The sequence below is a fragment of the Rattus rattus genome, chromosome 6 (assembly GCF_011064425.1).
Source record: "Rattus rattus isolate New Zealand chromosome 6, Rrattus_CSIRO_v1, whole genome shotgun sequence".
Taxonomy (NCBI): domain Eukaryota; kingdom Metazoa; phylum Chordata; class Mammalia; order Rodentia; family Muridae; genus Rattus; species Rattus rattus.
In genome coordinates, this window is record NC_046159.1 from 23,842,651 (window position 1) to 23,858,258 (window position 15,608).

General features: G+C 38.0%; 1 protein-coding gene and 1 pseudogene across 1 annotated transcript in view; one reads left to right on the forward strand and one right to left on the reverse strand.

Moving 5' to 3' along the window:
* LOC116903299 (vomeronasal type-2 receptor 26-like) overlaps positions 1-15,608 on the reverse strand; it is a 42,465-nt gene continuing 26,857 nt past the window's right edge. Inside the window, exons 5-6 of the mRNA XM_032905722.1 lie at positions 12,853-12,976; positions 1-893 (exon numbers count right to left, since the gene is read on the reverse strand). Coding sequence (XP_032761613.1) covers positions 1-893; positions 12,853-12,976 — 1,017 coding nt within the window. The remainder of the gene's footprint in view (positions 894-12,852; positions 12,977-15,608) is intronic.
* LOC116904775 lies at positions 8,687-8,806 on the forward strand (annotated as a pseudogene).

Consider the following 15,608-nt stretch of genomic DNA (forward strand, 5'->3'; position numbering starts at 1 on the left):
TCATTTAAAGAACTTTATTCGCGAATGGCCACCTGAACTCATTAAGATCATATAGCATTTGGGAAGAAATATACAGCCCAGTAAGCCAGCACTGGAAGCCAGAATTGCAAGAATTTCCACAGCCACCATGGTTTTGCCTTTGGAGCTCAAGTAAGTGGGTACAAAAGAAATCCACACACTACAGAAAACCAGCATGCTGAATGTTATTGTTTTTGTCTCATTAAAGCTGTCAGGTAGCCTTCTCGCCAGAAAAGCAATAAGCAAGCTGAGACTGGCTAGAAAGCCCAAGTACCCCAGAACACAATAGAAGGCAAGGGTGGAGCCCTCGTTACACCAGAGGATGATTTGCCCAAACTCTGACTGCATGTCGACATCAGGGAAAGGGGGATACGTTCCCAGCCAGACTGCACAGATGCACACTTGAATGATGGAACCACAGAAGACTATAGCGTTTGAGAGTCGGATCACCATCGACATTTTTAAAGCACTTCCTGGTTTGATGGCTCTGAAGGCCACAACCACAATGAAGGTCTTTGCCAAGATAGCAGAAACAGCAACAGAAAATACAACCCCAAAAATCATTTGTCTCAAGACACAAGTGACTGTTTTAGGTTGGCCAATGAATATTAATGAGCAAAAGAAACAGAGCATTAGAGAAACCAGGAGGAGATAACTGAGATTTCTGTTATTTGCTCTGACAATGGGTGTGTCTCGATAGCAGATAAATAATCCTAAAATCATAGCTGAAAAGGCAGAAAAACTAAGGGCCACGAAGACCAAAACAGCTCCCAGAGTATCTTCATGGGACAAAAATTCTGTAATTTTAGGGAGACACTGATTCCTCTGTCTATTTGGATATTGATCTTCAGGACACTTGATGCATTGACCCATATCTAAAACAGAGACAGGTTGGTTTATTACATTCCATTGGGTATTTCCCAGATATACGTATGGGGTGTATATCTTGGGCCAAATGATTATTGAAATTTGAAGGAAATGTCCCTGGTTATATTCACTAAGCCATAATATTGAAAATCAATAGATGAATAAGTCATTTTTTCTTTCACGAGAGAAAAATACATATATATTTGTATTTACAAAACATTAAGAACATGGGTGGACTTAAACAATATGAGTCAGAAATCTAGAAATGATGTTAAAGGGAAATCAGACCATATACAAATTATGTTTCATTACATATGAATAGTTTATTTTGAAACTTTTAGTTTCTTTCTTTTTGTTCCCTTTATTTTTTAAAATAATTCTTCATTACTGGAGAATTTTAGATATGCATTTCATGTGTTTTAAACAAATCCACCATCAATCTCTCCCCCCTTGAAATTCCTTTTCCCTCTCCCTCCAAAATTTTGTTCTTGCTCATTTTTTTTCTCTGAGTTCACTTAGTCCTGCCTATATGCATGTCAACATTGAGCCATCTACTAAAACATGGGCAGCCTATCAGGACCACATATCTGAACAACAAACAAACAAATAAATGCATAAACACATAAAAAACTGACTGTTTCTCTTCAGCAGTCATCAATAACCAATAGCTTCTAGCTAGGGGTGAGAGTTTGTGATCCTGTACCCCATCCATGCTGGGATTTTTGTATGCTTGATCTGGCCTGATCTGGGGCATGCCTGTGTGAGTTTTTGTGCTCTAGGACCCTGTTGTGTCTGACAAATTCTGCTTCACTTACAGATGTTCCCTCTCTGGCTCTTATGAGCTTTCTGCCTTCTCTACCACAGTGATTCTTGGTGCTCTTATCCCTGTGGGCTCTTACTTGTTCTTATGGAAGGTGCCAGGAGACATCTAGAAGAAGCCAAGAATTTGCAGCCAACTTTCTGAAATGGCTTCACCACAGACTGTTAAGTCAACATGGAATTGCCCTTCTGAGCAAGACCAAATGAATTACATATGAGGAAAGATTCCTGCTATTAATATGCATTTCCTCTTATTATAAACAGACAGCCACATCCACACACCCCCAACACCCACAGAGAGAGAGTTAGAGAAATACATACATATACACATATACATATACATACACATACATATACATATATGTTGCCAGGTGTTAGCTCTCTTTGTGGGCAGATTTCTGCAGATGAATAAAAGTATACTCTCTTGTAGTGATTTTATATAAATGAATAGGAGATTTCTTAATTCTTAATGATGATTCTGTAATAAGTCCCTAAAATTATACTAGTAATTATTAAGCCCCATATAATAGGACTACTATTAAGTCCTCTCTGATCTTAAAACTGCAATGAGAACTCTGCCAGTCTTCAAATGTCACCAGTTAATTGATTCTGAGATAGAGAGAAGACATCTACAACTGAGAACATATTCTAAGAGGCTGTAAAACTATTAACCAAAGATCATGCAAAGGGAACTAATGATTTAATGTAGGTATAATGCCAGAAGCTAAAATATTGACAGGGTTTATCTATACAAAACTTCAATAATAACTTAGTCACAAAAATTATGGAGTTTAAATTTCAATGAACCTGTAGAGCTAATGACAGGTAATAAATGATAAGTTCTAATGGATACATAAGTAAACAATCTCTGTTATAAACTCCCTATTCAATTTATAATTAGAATTTATATTGGAAATTTTAGTACACTTTTATTAAAAAAAGACAAGATTGAAAAAACCATGTGACCTATTCCCCTAGAAATGGTATAAAAACAAGGAATTAATACCTTGTAGGCTATTATTACTTCAAAGCAAGAGGCAAAAGCAATATGAGAAGGAGAATGGCAGAGTATAATAACTTAAAAATGAAAAGGAAACGTAGAAATTAAAAGGTAACTTAAAAAATTAAGAACTTTTAAGGAAGAGAATTTTCGGAGAATTTAGAAATAAATACTAAATTCACTTTTCAAAGTATTCAGTTTTCTTCCCGAGACTTTCATTAGCAGACTGGGATTCCTAGCCTCCAGGTTCTTGCAAAGATAAAAACAAAGGCTACTTTACTTAATCCCAAGTTGTTTTAATATGAGGTGCTAAAAGCCAGAGGCTGTTTTATGAATTCCAACTTTTCCATTGTTGATCTTAGAGAATAAGCCATTGGTGTTCTGTTCAGGAAAATTTCCCCAGTGCCCATGTTTTGAGGCTCTTCCCCACTTTTTCTTCTATTTGAGTGTATCTGGTTTTACATGGAGTTCTATTTGTACAGGACCATAAGAATAGATCGATTTACATTCTACATGCTGACCACCAGTGGAAACAGCACAATTTGTTGAAAATGCTATCTTTTTTCCATGGATGGTTTTAGCTCCTTTGTCAAAGATCAAGTGACCATAGGTGTGTGGGTTTATTTCTGGATTTTCAATTCTATTCCATTGATCTATCTGCCTGTCTCTGTACCAATACCATACAGTTTTTAATCACTATTGCTCTGTAATACAGCTTGAGGGACAGAGATGGTGATTCCCCCAGAGCCCTTTTATTGTTGAGGATAGTTTCCACTATCCTGGGATTTTTGTTCTTCCAAATGAAGTTTCACATAGTTCTCTCTAACTCTATGGAGAATTGAGTTGGAATTTTGATGGAGATTGCATTGAATCTGTAGATTGCTTTTGTCAAGATGGCCAGTTTTACAAAATTAACCCAGCCAATCCATGAGCATGGAAGATCTTTTCATCTTCTGAGATCTTCAATTTTTTTCTTCAGAGACTGGTAATTCTTATCATATATATCTTTCACTTGCTTGGTTAGAGTCACATGGAGGCATTTTAATGTATTTGTGACTATTGTGAAGGGTGTCACATCCCTATTTTCTTTCTCAGCCATTTATCCTTTGAGACGAGGAAGGCTACTAATTTGTTTGAGTTAATTTTATATCCAGCCACATTGCCAAAGCTGTTTATGAGATGTAGAAGTTCTCTGGTAGAATTTTTGGGGTCACTTAATTATGCTATCACATCATCTGTAAATAGTGATATTTTGACTTCTTCCTTTCCAAATTGTATCCCTTTGACCTCCCTTTGTTGTCTGATTGCTCTGGCTAGAACATCAAGTATTATATTTAATAGGTAGGGAGAGAGTGGGCAGCCTTGTCTAGTCCCTGATTTTAGTGGGATTGCTTCAAATTTCTCTCCATTTAGTTTGTTTTTGGCTATTGGTTTGCTGTTTATTTCTTTTACTATGTTTAGGTATGGTACTTGAATTCCTGATCTTTCTAAGACTTTTAACATGAAAAGGTGTTAAATTTTATCAAATGCTTTCTCAGAATCTAATGAGATAATTATGTGCTTTTTCTTTGAGTTTGTTAAATATTGTATTACACTGATGGATTTCCATATATTGAACTATCCCTGCATCCCTGAGATGAAGCCTACTTGATCATAATGGATGATCATTTTGATGTGTTCTTGAATTCTCTTTGTAAGAATTTTATTGAGTATTTTTGCATCAATATTCATAAGGGAATTTGATCTGAAGTTCTCTTTCTTTGTTGGGTCTTTGTGTGGTTTAGGTATAAGCATAATTGTGATTTCTTAGGAGAAAATGGGTAGGATCCCTTTGGTTTCTATTTTGTGGAATAGTTTGGACAGTATTGGTGTTAGGTTTTATATGAAGATCTGACTGAATTCTTTACCAAACCTATCTGTTCCTGATCTTTTTTGGTTGGGAGATTTTTATTGAGTGCTTCTACTTCTTTAGGAATTATGAGACTGTTTAGATGGTTTATCTGATCCTGATTTAACTTTGGTTTAAATCTGGTATCTGTCTAGAAAATTGTTCATTTCTTTCAGATTTCCCAATTTTGTTGAGTATAGGATTTTATAGTAGTATCTGATGATTTCTTGAATTTCCTCAGATTCTGTTATTATGTTTCCATTTTCCTTTCTCTTTTTTAATTTGGATACTCTCTCTGTGCCCTCTGGTTAGTTTGGATTAGGGTTTATCTGTTTTGTTGATTTTCTCAAAGAACCAGCTCCTGGTTTTGATGATTCTTTGTATAGTTCTTTTTGTTTCTACTTGGTTGATTTTCAGGTCTGAGTTTGATTATTTTCCATCTTCTACTCATCTTCTTTTTGTTCTAGAGATTTTAGGAGTGCTGTCAAGCTGCTTGTGTATGCTTCCTCCAGTTTCTTTTTGGAGGCACTCAGAGCTATTAGTTTTCCTCTTAGCACTGCTTTCATTGTGTCCTATAAGTTTGAACATGTTGTGTTTTCATTTTTATTAAATTCTAAAAAGTCTTTAATTTCTTTATTTCTTCTGTGATCAAGTTATCATTGAGTAGAGCATTGTTCAGCATCCATGTGTATGTGAACTTTTTTTTGTAAACGGCAAAGGTTCTCTAAGGCAAAGAACAGTCATCAGGACAAAATGGCAACCAACAAATTGAGAAAAGATCTTTACCAACCCAACATCTGATAGAAAGCTAATATCCATTATATACAAAGAACTCAAGAGAACCAAATACCCTTATTATAAAATGGGGTACAGAGCTAAACAACGAATTCTCAACTGAGGAATAGCGAATGGCTGAGAAGTACCTAAAGAAATGTTTAACATCCTTAGTCATTGGGGATTTGCAAATCAAAACAAACCTAAGGTTCTACCTCACACCAGTCAGAATGGCAAAGATAAAAATCTCAGGTGACAGCAGAAGCTGGCAGGGACATGCAGAAAGAGGAACACTCCTCTATTGTTGGTGGGATTGCAAGCTGGTACAACCACTCTAAAATCAGTCTGGTGGCTCCACAGAAAATTGGGCATAGTACTATCTGATGACTCAGTTACACCACACCTGGGCATATACCTCAAACTTGCTCCAATACAAGGACTCATTCTATACTGTGTTCATAGAAGCCTTGTTTATAATAGTCAGAAGATGGAAAGAACCCAGATATCGCTCAATGGACACAGAATGGATGAATGGATTCAGAAAATGTGGTACATTTATACAATGTAGACCTACTTAGCTGTTAAAAACAACAATTTCATGAAATTCATAGGAAAATTAGTGGAACTAGAAAATATCCTGTGTGAGGCAACCCAATTACACAAAAATCTCACATGGTATGCACTCACTCACAAGTGGATTACCAAAAGCTTGGATTACCCAAGATACAATTCAGAGACCACATGAAGCTCAAGAATGAGGATGAGCAAAGTGTTGGTACTTCTGTCTTTCTTTGAAAGGGGAACAAAATATCCATAGGAGGAAATACAGATACAAAGTTTGGAGCAGATACTGAAGGAAAGGCCATTCAGAAACTGCCCCACCTGGGGATCCAGCCCATATACATATAGCCACCAAACCCAGACAACATTGTTGATGCCAAGAAGTACATGCTGACAGAAACTTGATGTAGCTCTCTTCTGAGAGGCTCTGACAGAGCATTACAAGTACAGATTCAGACTCATTGAACTGAGAATGGGGTCACCTTTGGAGGAATTAAGAGAAAGGATTCAAGGAGCTGAAGGGGTTTGCAACTCCATAAGAAAAATACCAACCAACCAGAGCTCCAATGGACTTACCCTCCTTCCAAAGAGTACACATGGATAAAGCCATGGCTCCAGATACATATGTAGTAGAGGATTGCCTTGTTGGGCACCAATGGGAGACCCTTGGTCTTGTCAAGGCTTGAAGCTCCAGTGTAGGAGAATGTCAGGGAAGAGAGGTGGGAAGGGGTGAGTGGATGAGTGGGGGAACACCCTCATAGAAGAAGGGATTAGGGGATTGGATAAAGGGTTTGTGGATGGGAAACCAGGAAAGGGGATAACATTTGAAAGGTAAATAAAAATATATCCAAAAAATAAAATAAAGCCAGAGGTTCTACTTTCTGGCCTCAATAGGAACTGAGGGACGCAGGTCAGCTAACACTGCAAAATAACTTAGACTTAAGGCAGGTTAATATTTTATTATTGAAAAGCAACCCTAAATATCTCATAGACCAAGTTTTGACCCCTCCTTCAACCCTCTTTTCCCCACCCCTCAGCCACCTCCAAGAGAGAACCAGACGCTCAAGCAGGCCTCTGACAAGAAGGGCTAGAAAGAAAAACTTCCTAACATTTACTGTAATCTATGTTTAGTAACTGTGATTTTTTTGTTTGTTTGTTTCTTTGATATCGATTTTACCAAAGGATGAATCATTGTTTTAGAAATAATGCTGAAGGCAATACATTTTAGGTGAATTGTTTTTCTTCAGATAAAATATACTTGTTTCCTTGAGTTCCTTAATATCCTTAATTGAACTCTGATTAGAGGTTTTGTAAAGGAAAAATAATTTTGCACTTCATTTTCAATAAATATTTACCATATATAATTAAAGTTACCTGAATTTCTTATACTTTTACAGAATATTAATAATTTTCTTCAGATAGTGTCTTTAAAAAAAGAAACAGGTAAAGGTATATGTCTGAATATTTAAGACAAATCCAGTATAATGGGAAGTCTTATTCACTAAGCTTAGATCTCATTCTCTCTGAAAGATACTTCCATGGGACCCATCTTTAGTTAGAAAAATAGTTATAGCAAGCACTATACTGCACACCTGTAATTCTAGCACTCATCTGGGTTACCAGCCAGCCTGGACTACATACCACATTCCTGTCCAGGTCAGACATTTTACAGTGAGGCCTTATCTCAAAAGAAAAGAAAAGAAAAGAAAAGAAAAGAAGAAAAGGAAGGAAAACAATTGCATATTCAACTGTGAGTTTATAGGTCACAAGACCATTCTAAAATTACCAGTAAAGAAGTAATCATTCTGTATTGTTAATTTCTCTTCCAAGAGAAGTTCAAATTAGGTTTTTCCAGTGCTATACACTGGTTATTTTCAGGGATATCTTCATGGTCATTATCCAAAGTCAATATGCTTGGCTATCAGTTCTGCTCATTCTCCCTTTTGATTCTGAAGAATATTTCCTTTGACATAAGTAGCTAGACATTGGTGGTTTGAAGAAAAATGATACACAGGAACTAAAATTGACCTAACAACTATAAGAGAATAGATGTGATATTCTAAGAATATAATGAACTATTAGCAGCTTCTGAAAAGCCAGTGAGCCATGGAACCCACATCTGAATCTATTTTAAAGGTATATATATGGTGAGCCAGATTGAATTTAGTAGATGTAATGAAAAAATTTATGATGATAAATGCATGACCTGTGGATACAGCTCAGTCTGGAGCACATGCATAGAATATAGAAAGCTTTAGGTTCTGTTCTCAGCACAAAAATGTTTGAAATGAATGATAATGATAGAGATATTTTTCTAGAATTATTTAGTAAAATGGGATTATATCATCCAAATAAATTACTTCTTTTCAGTAAATAGAAAATTGCAAAGTGCTTTTTCAAAATTAATATTTTAAGGCATAGCACATAAAACTATTTATCCACATTATATAAAAGAATAAGTATAGAAGTTTAAGGATAATGTACTTCAACAGTTGGTAGATGTTAGAATATGAGGAAAAAGAGATTCAGTCATATATACTTGGAAATATCAAGCCTTCTGCTGATGGCACAGAAAATACTGCAATGGGGTAAAGAGGGAATGATTCCCATAAGCATATTAGATAAAACTAAAGGTACTTTAAAGAGTTGTTATTCCTAGAGAGTATGAGGTAGATGTATTGTCTTGTCTTGTTATCTATCAATGTATTGCTTCTCTAAGAATATGGTAGTATTTGACGTTCATCAAAGTACAGAACAAGGCCTCACCTTAGAAGGGTTGTGGGTAGGCTACTGTGTCACATCTGTATCAGTAGGATGCGAAGAGAAGAGAAACAAAGTCTACTTTCAGAGTTCTGACCTATGATTGGTAGCCTAACAACCCTGAAAAAAAGAGAACTTAAGAGACCAACAGTCCAATGCTTCAGAGGCTCCAGTGGCTCCCAGGAGACTAGAAGAATTCTTTCTGGGACTGGAGGCCACAGTCCAGATGAGGAGGAAGCCCAAGATGTCCACCAGATTGGTGCCCTCATGCCTGGACAGGTGGCTAGCCTGAGGCAGTGAAACGACCATGAATTGGTTACTGTTTAGGGCTAGGGAGAAGGACAGACCATGCCAGAGATAATGCTTGCCTGACACCATAAAGCATGAGCAGGAAATAGATCTTAAGACTACTCCTTAGACAAATTCAGACACTCACAGACCCCAGGTACCACAAAGAGGAGCAATTGGGTGGTAGAGAAATGGAAAAGAAAAAGAAAAATATAGCTGTGGACACAATAAATTTAGGCAGAACTGGAGATTCCAGGATAGTAAGAAACAGCTATCATGAACGAGGTATTGATTGGTTCCTGGCCTGTGCTGCTACTGGAGACCACATCCGGTTGTGTGACCCTGCAACAGCAGAAGTCTGTTACTAAGGCCAAGTGGATATCCATGGTCTGGGATGCCAACTAGGGACATACTGATATCAGAGGACTGTGCAGAAATGGCTACACCCCTTGCCTGGACTTTGTGGGAGAACTGGCTCTGGGGACATGAAAGCCTGAGTGCTGACTCCACTATTGACCAGATGCAGTACTCAGTAGTATTGGCCCTGCATGCCTCTGGAGGTGCAGGTGAGTTGTGCACCCCACCATGGGAGACCTAGCCATAGCTCTTGTCCCTGTGTGATGGAGTGGATGAGGGAGAGATACTCTTTTCCCCTTTTGTCCTTCACCAGCAACAGCACTCAGGACAAAGAACCCTGTACCACCACTTGGCAACACAATAGAGCTGATGCTGGTGTTGGAGTGTGGAGCCCGACTGAGTCAGCAGTAAGGAGGGCATGAGCATGGAAGAGCTGGCCTCAATTGAATGGGTGAGTGAGAGATACCCTCCTCATTGCCCCTTTCCACCTACAGCAGATAGGAGAACTAGCTCCAAGGGCATCAGTGCAGGAGAGCTGCCCATACCCCTTGCCTGTTGCAGCACTCAGGATAGCAGGCCCTGAACAATACTTGATTAGCACAGTAGAGCTTGCCCTAGATGTGGGGGTAGCCCCCAGGACAGGCATATGGGAGAGCCAGGCCTGCCTCTTCTCTGCTGGCCAGTGGTGCTGACCAAGGAGAAGCTCCTTCCTCGCCCTGCTTGTCCCTTTCCATCCATGGCAGGCAGAAGATCTGGCCTAGAGATCATGAAAATGAGAGAACTGGTCATGTCCCACAACCAGCAGCAGCACTTGGGAGAATAGACCCTTAACATCACCTGGGTAGCAGGGTAGAGCTGGCCCTCCCAGCAGGAGTTCCTGGTGACCTGGTTTCAAGGGCATGGAAGCAGGAAAACTGATGGGCTGACTATCTCAGATACTTTTCAGGCCCAGATTCAGTGCTTTGAATTTGCCCTCTCCTACCTCTACCCTACTATGAACTAACTGTTGGAGTACATGAAGGGGCTCATCCTACATATCAAAATTATAGGAATTCATGACACTGAACAACAACAGGAAATCTGAGAGGAGTCCTACTGAGGTTCCAGTATTGATAGAGTTGTAGAAGCCAGAGGTTTAGAGCAGACTAACAAGTCATTGGAATGAACATTGGCAAGCAAAGAAATGTGGATATAAGGGTATGCTGAGAGTCATTGTGCCACACTACAGCTTCTACAACAAGACATTTTTTTTTGTTTGGGGTAGGGGTAGGTTTCAAGGGACACAAGGGGAGATGGGAAGATGAGTGGGATTGAGGTGTATGATGTAAAATTCAAAAAGAACCAATACAAAGTTAATTTTTAAAGTGTACAGAACAAGGACTTGGTAGTGTTTATCTGCAAACCCAGCACCCAGGAAGTCATTAGTCTGGACTACCACTACTTTGCTAGCAAAAAGAGCAAAGCACCTTATTCTAAATGTTCCTTTTTAAGTAAAGATTCCATTCAGGAGAATAGAATTGGTATGACAAAATACCTCCTTAGAAATAAATGTTGGATGTGAAATAAGTATACAAAACAAAACAAACAAAAAATCTGCTAGGAAGCATTGTTGCCAAGCTCTGGGAAGGCTTTGCAATTACAATCATTCTGAGGAAGAAGTGACAGCAGGGAAGTCAGAGGAGAGTGGGCAGAACATCCCTGCACATCACTCAGCCCTGCACATCACTCAGCCCTGCACATCACTCAGCCCTGCACATCCCTCAGCCCTGCACATCACTCATCCTCTGGAATCTCTCAGTGCTTGATTGTACGGTGGTCTCATGCAAGTTTACCATACCAGGGAATGCATAATACGAGCTCCCACAAGAATCAAAGTAATTACAAGGGAAAAGTATTAAATCATATGGCAAATACTTACTTAGTCCTAAACAAATATTTATATAGTTTCTTTTATTAACCATAAGAAGTGGTCCCAGGTTCCCAGGGCTCCAGGTTCCCAGGGTCCCAAAGGAGTGCTGTAGCTTTCATCAATGTAACTCAAATACAATGTTTAGCATTTCCTCTCATTTGACATGTCTGTACTTTGTCTCAGCTGTCTCTAGGGTGTATGATCATAGCAATTTATACAGTTTATCCTAAATTTAATTTTCTTTTTTTTATGTGGATGAGGTTTATTGGAATGGTGGAGACAAGGTGGGAGGTAAGAGAGGGGAAAGGAGAGAGAGAGAGAGAGAGAGAGAGAGAGAGAGAGAGAGAGAGAGAGAGAGAGAGAGGAGGAGGAGGAAGAAGAGGAAGAAGAAGAGGAAGAAGAAGAAGAAGAAGAAGGAAGAAGAAGAAGAAGAAGAAGAAGAAGAAGAAGAAGAAGAAGAAGAAGAAGAAGAAGAAGAAGAAGAGGAAGAAGAGAAAGAGAAGAGTAGAGGCCAGATATGAGCATGTGGAGAGAATTAGGGAAAGGAATGGGGAGAGAAAGGGGTAAGAGCAAGAGAGCAAGAGCAAGAGGATTTTTCTAAAGGTTTATTTATTTTTTATGTATAGGAATAGACTGTAGCTGGTGTGTTTTTCAGACACACCAGAAGAGGGCATCATATCCCTTTACACATGATTGTAAGCCCCTCTGTGGTTGTTGGGAATTGAACTCACAACCTCTGGAAAAACAGTTAGTGCTTTTAACTGTTGAGCCATCTCTCCAGTCCTGAAATTTAATTTCCTTGTGAATAGAATATTGGTTATTATTAGTATTTATTGTAAGCTTGGAATAAGGTCACACTTTATAATGCATCTTACAGTTTAGGGTATTTAGGGAGTACTAACTGTTTATAGTATAAAGTGAGTGCTAAGTTATCTCATTAACACTGCTACAACAGTAATAGAACTAGTAGTGAAAAACAGGGGGAAGGGAAGAAAACACATTAAACTCAATGCAGATGTGCAGAAGACAAAACAGGACCATATGTAGGAGCACACTACTGTGGTCTTAGTCACCCAGGAGACTAAGCCTAGAGAATTGCTGGAGCCCAGGAGTTTGAGACCAATCCAGGCAGCATAGATAAATAAAACAAGCAGATAAACAAACAATAGTAACAAAAATCATTGGGTTGAAACCAAGATTTTTGTTTGTTTTTTGTTGTGTTTTTTAAGACATGGTTTCTCTGTGCAGTCCTGGCTGTCCTGAAACTCACTCTGTACATCAGGATGGCCTTGAACTCAGAGATCCATATACTGAGAATTGGGATTAAAACCTTTGCTGTATCTACCCAGCAAGAACTTGTTTTAAACTTGGGGAGTTAGCAACATAAATATAACTGTGTCTTCAGGTGTTGAATTACATACCTCGATCCCGTGGTGCAACATTTCCACATTCAGAAACATTTCTAGAAATGTCCTCCTTCTGAACCATTTCTAGATATTTCCACATTTAGAATCATTTCTATAAATTTCAACAGTTAGAATCATTTCTAGAAATTTTCACATTCAGAACCATTTTCAAAAATTTCCACAGTCATATTCATTTTATAAATACCTGTTTCATTTGCAATCTCTCCATCTGGACATGGGAGACAATCAAAACAACAGAATGGTTTCCCTTCAACAGGTGATTTCCTAAATCCAAGAGGACAACTTGGACTGCAAACAGAAAAAGGCGTCTGTATAGGAGACATAGAAAAGGGAAGGAGGTCAATTCATGACACTCAGTATTAGCATTCAATGGTAAATTTCAGCAGGACATCTGTGTACTGTAATAACCACAGAATTACCATGCTTTTAGAGAGTGTGAAGTCAAGAGTCTGTTTCTATCTTTCTTTCTCTCTCTCTTCCTCCATCTCTCTTTTGAGCTCCTGCTTTATTTTATTTCATTGACCTGCTATTTTTATTTTTATATATTTCATTAAATTTAATATAATTTTTAATAAATAATGTATATATTGCATTCCCTTCTTGTGCTGCCCAACCACTCTGCTCCTGAACACGAGACCTGCTTTGGGGTGGTTGATATACCCAGTGTTTTCCACTGGAGAAAAATTATTAGGTTTTGTGACGACCATAAATTTCCCCATTACTATGTGTTAACTCTTTTTATCACATCACAGAGATGTTCAGGGTGAACATTTCCAACAATAAGGGGATGAATGTGCATATAGTTTTAAATTTCAAATCCAGAAATACCTGTCATAGGATATTTAATCACACTGTTCACCCCGATATTGTGCTTATTTACTAAACAAACAAACTAACAAACAAAACCCTTTTTATAGTTGTGGCATGGCTCAGTCCTAGAGTTACTTTGTAGAAGAAAGCACCCATGTTTGAAAGTAACTTCTAGGGGTGGGGGGAATGAGGAGGGACACACCCACATAGAAGGTTAGAGGGATATTGGCCTGGATACTGGGAAAGGGAGTAACATTTGAAATGTAAATAAGAAATACCCAATTTAAAAAAGATGGAGGAAAAAAGAAGAAAGGATGGAAACAATTTCATAATTTCTCTCAAATACCCTTCAAAGCATTCCACATATCCATTGTAATCACCTGTGAAATTTCAATGTCATTTTTTTAAAGCAAGCAAATGAAAACATATCTAAGGATGAAATATCCTAAAACTTACCTGGAGTCACACAAGACCCCAAATAGCCAGAACAATAAAGCGAAAGGCTGTGCTTCATCTTATTTCAAAAATACTTCACAGCTATAGACATATAAGCATAATGACACTGACAAAACATAAAAACCACAAACATAGATTACCAGGACAGAATTTATCTATAAGTAATTGTACACATTGATAGTCAAGAAATACTTGAAATGAATGCCAAGAACATACAATTGGGAAATGGTGCTTGGAAAACAGATTCTTGGAGACACGAGAATTAAACTATATTAATATCTCATGCCATATTAAGAAATCAACCAGAATTGTTTGGATTTAAGCTTTAGAAGTGATTCTTCCTTTCTACTCATACTCTGACTATTCTGGCATATTATCAACTTGTAAAATTGAATTGCTTGGCATATTTACCAGACTTTGAATTATAACTATCTCTGTTAGAATCAAGGTCACATTTTATACTTGCTTCTCTGTCCAAATGTATTTCTTCTGTTGGCTATGTTTGTTTTTGAAGATTTACATATCTTATGGTTCTGTTGTTGAAAATCAAACATCATATTTCACATAACAAGAACTGAGTTAAAAGTCCTTCAAAATAAAGTTTTATGTTATTTTAAGAAATGAAAATAACTTCTAATTGAGGGGCAGAAAGTGACAAATCAGGGAAAGATTTGACAGAATGAGTCAATGAGAGGGTATACCCAACTCCCATAAGAGCAGACAGGAAGGAGAGGCAATTTGCTGGTGTCCTACCTCCTACAATTAGGTACTGAGGTGGGACACAGTGACAGATGAAGGACAAAGGATGAAAATCTCTGTCCATTAACACTCTCTTACTGTCCTGGGGCCCAGAAACTGATGGCTTCTGGGGATTTAATTCTCGTTTTCTATTTTGGGAGTAGAAGTTGATGACTTTTGTCAATTAACTTGGTTTTGCTCTTCCTAGGCCAAGAGCTGATGACTTCCTGCAATTGATTCCTGCTGATAGCAGAAGAGGATTAAGAAAATAAATTTTTTTCCATTGGATGGTTTTGGCTCCTTTGTCAAAAATCAAGTGACCATAGGTGTGTGGGTTCATTTCTGGGTCTTCAATTCTATTCCACTAAAATATCTGCCTGCCTCTATACCAATACTATACAGTTTTTATCACTATTGCTCTGTAGAACTGCTTGAATTCAGGGATAATGATCGCCCTGGAAGTCCTTTTATTGTTGAGGATAGTTTTAGCTATCTGGGTATTTTGTTATTCTAGATGAATTTGCAAATTGTTCTGTCTAACTCTATGAAGAATTGGATTGGAATTTTGAAGGGGATTGCATTGAATCTGTAGATCGCTTTTGGTAAAATGGCCATTTTTACTATATTAACCCTGCCAGTTGATGAGCATGGGAGATCTTTCCATCCTCTGAGATCTTTTTCAATTCCTTTCTTCAGAGGCTTGAAGTTGTTATCATACAGATTTTTCACTTGCTTGGTTAAAGTCACACCATGGTATTTTATATCACTTGATTTTTGGCAAAGGAGCCAAAATCATCCAATGGAAGAAAGATAGCATTGTCAGCAAATGGTGTTGGTTCAAACTGGAGGTCAGCATGTAGAAGAATGCAGATCGATCCATTCTTATCACCCTGTACAAAGCTTAAGTCAAAGTGGATCAAGGACCACTTCACTTCA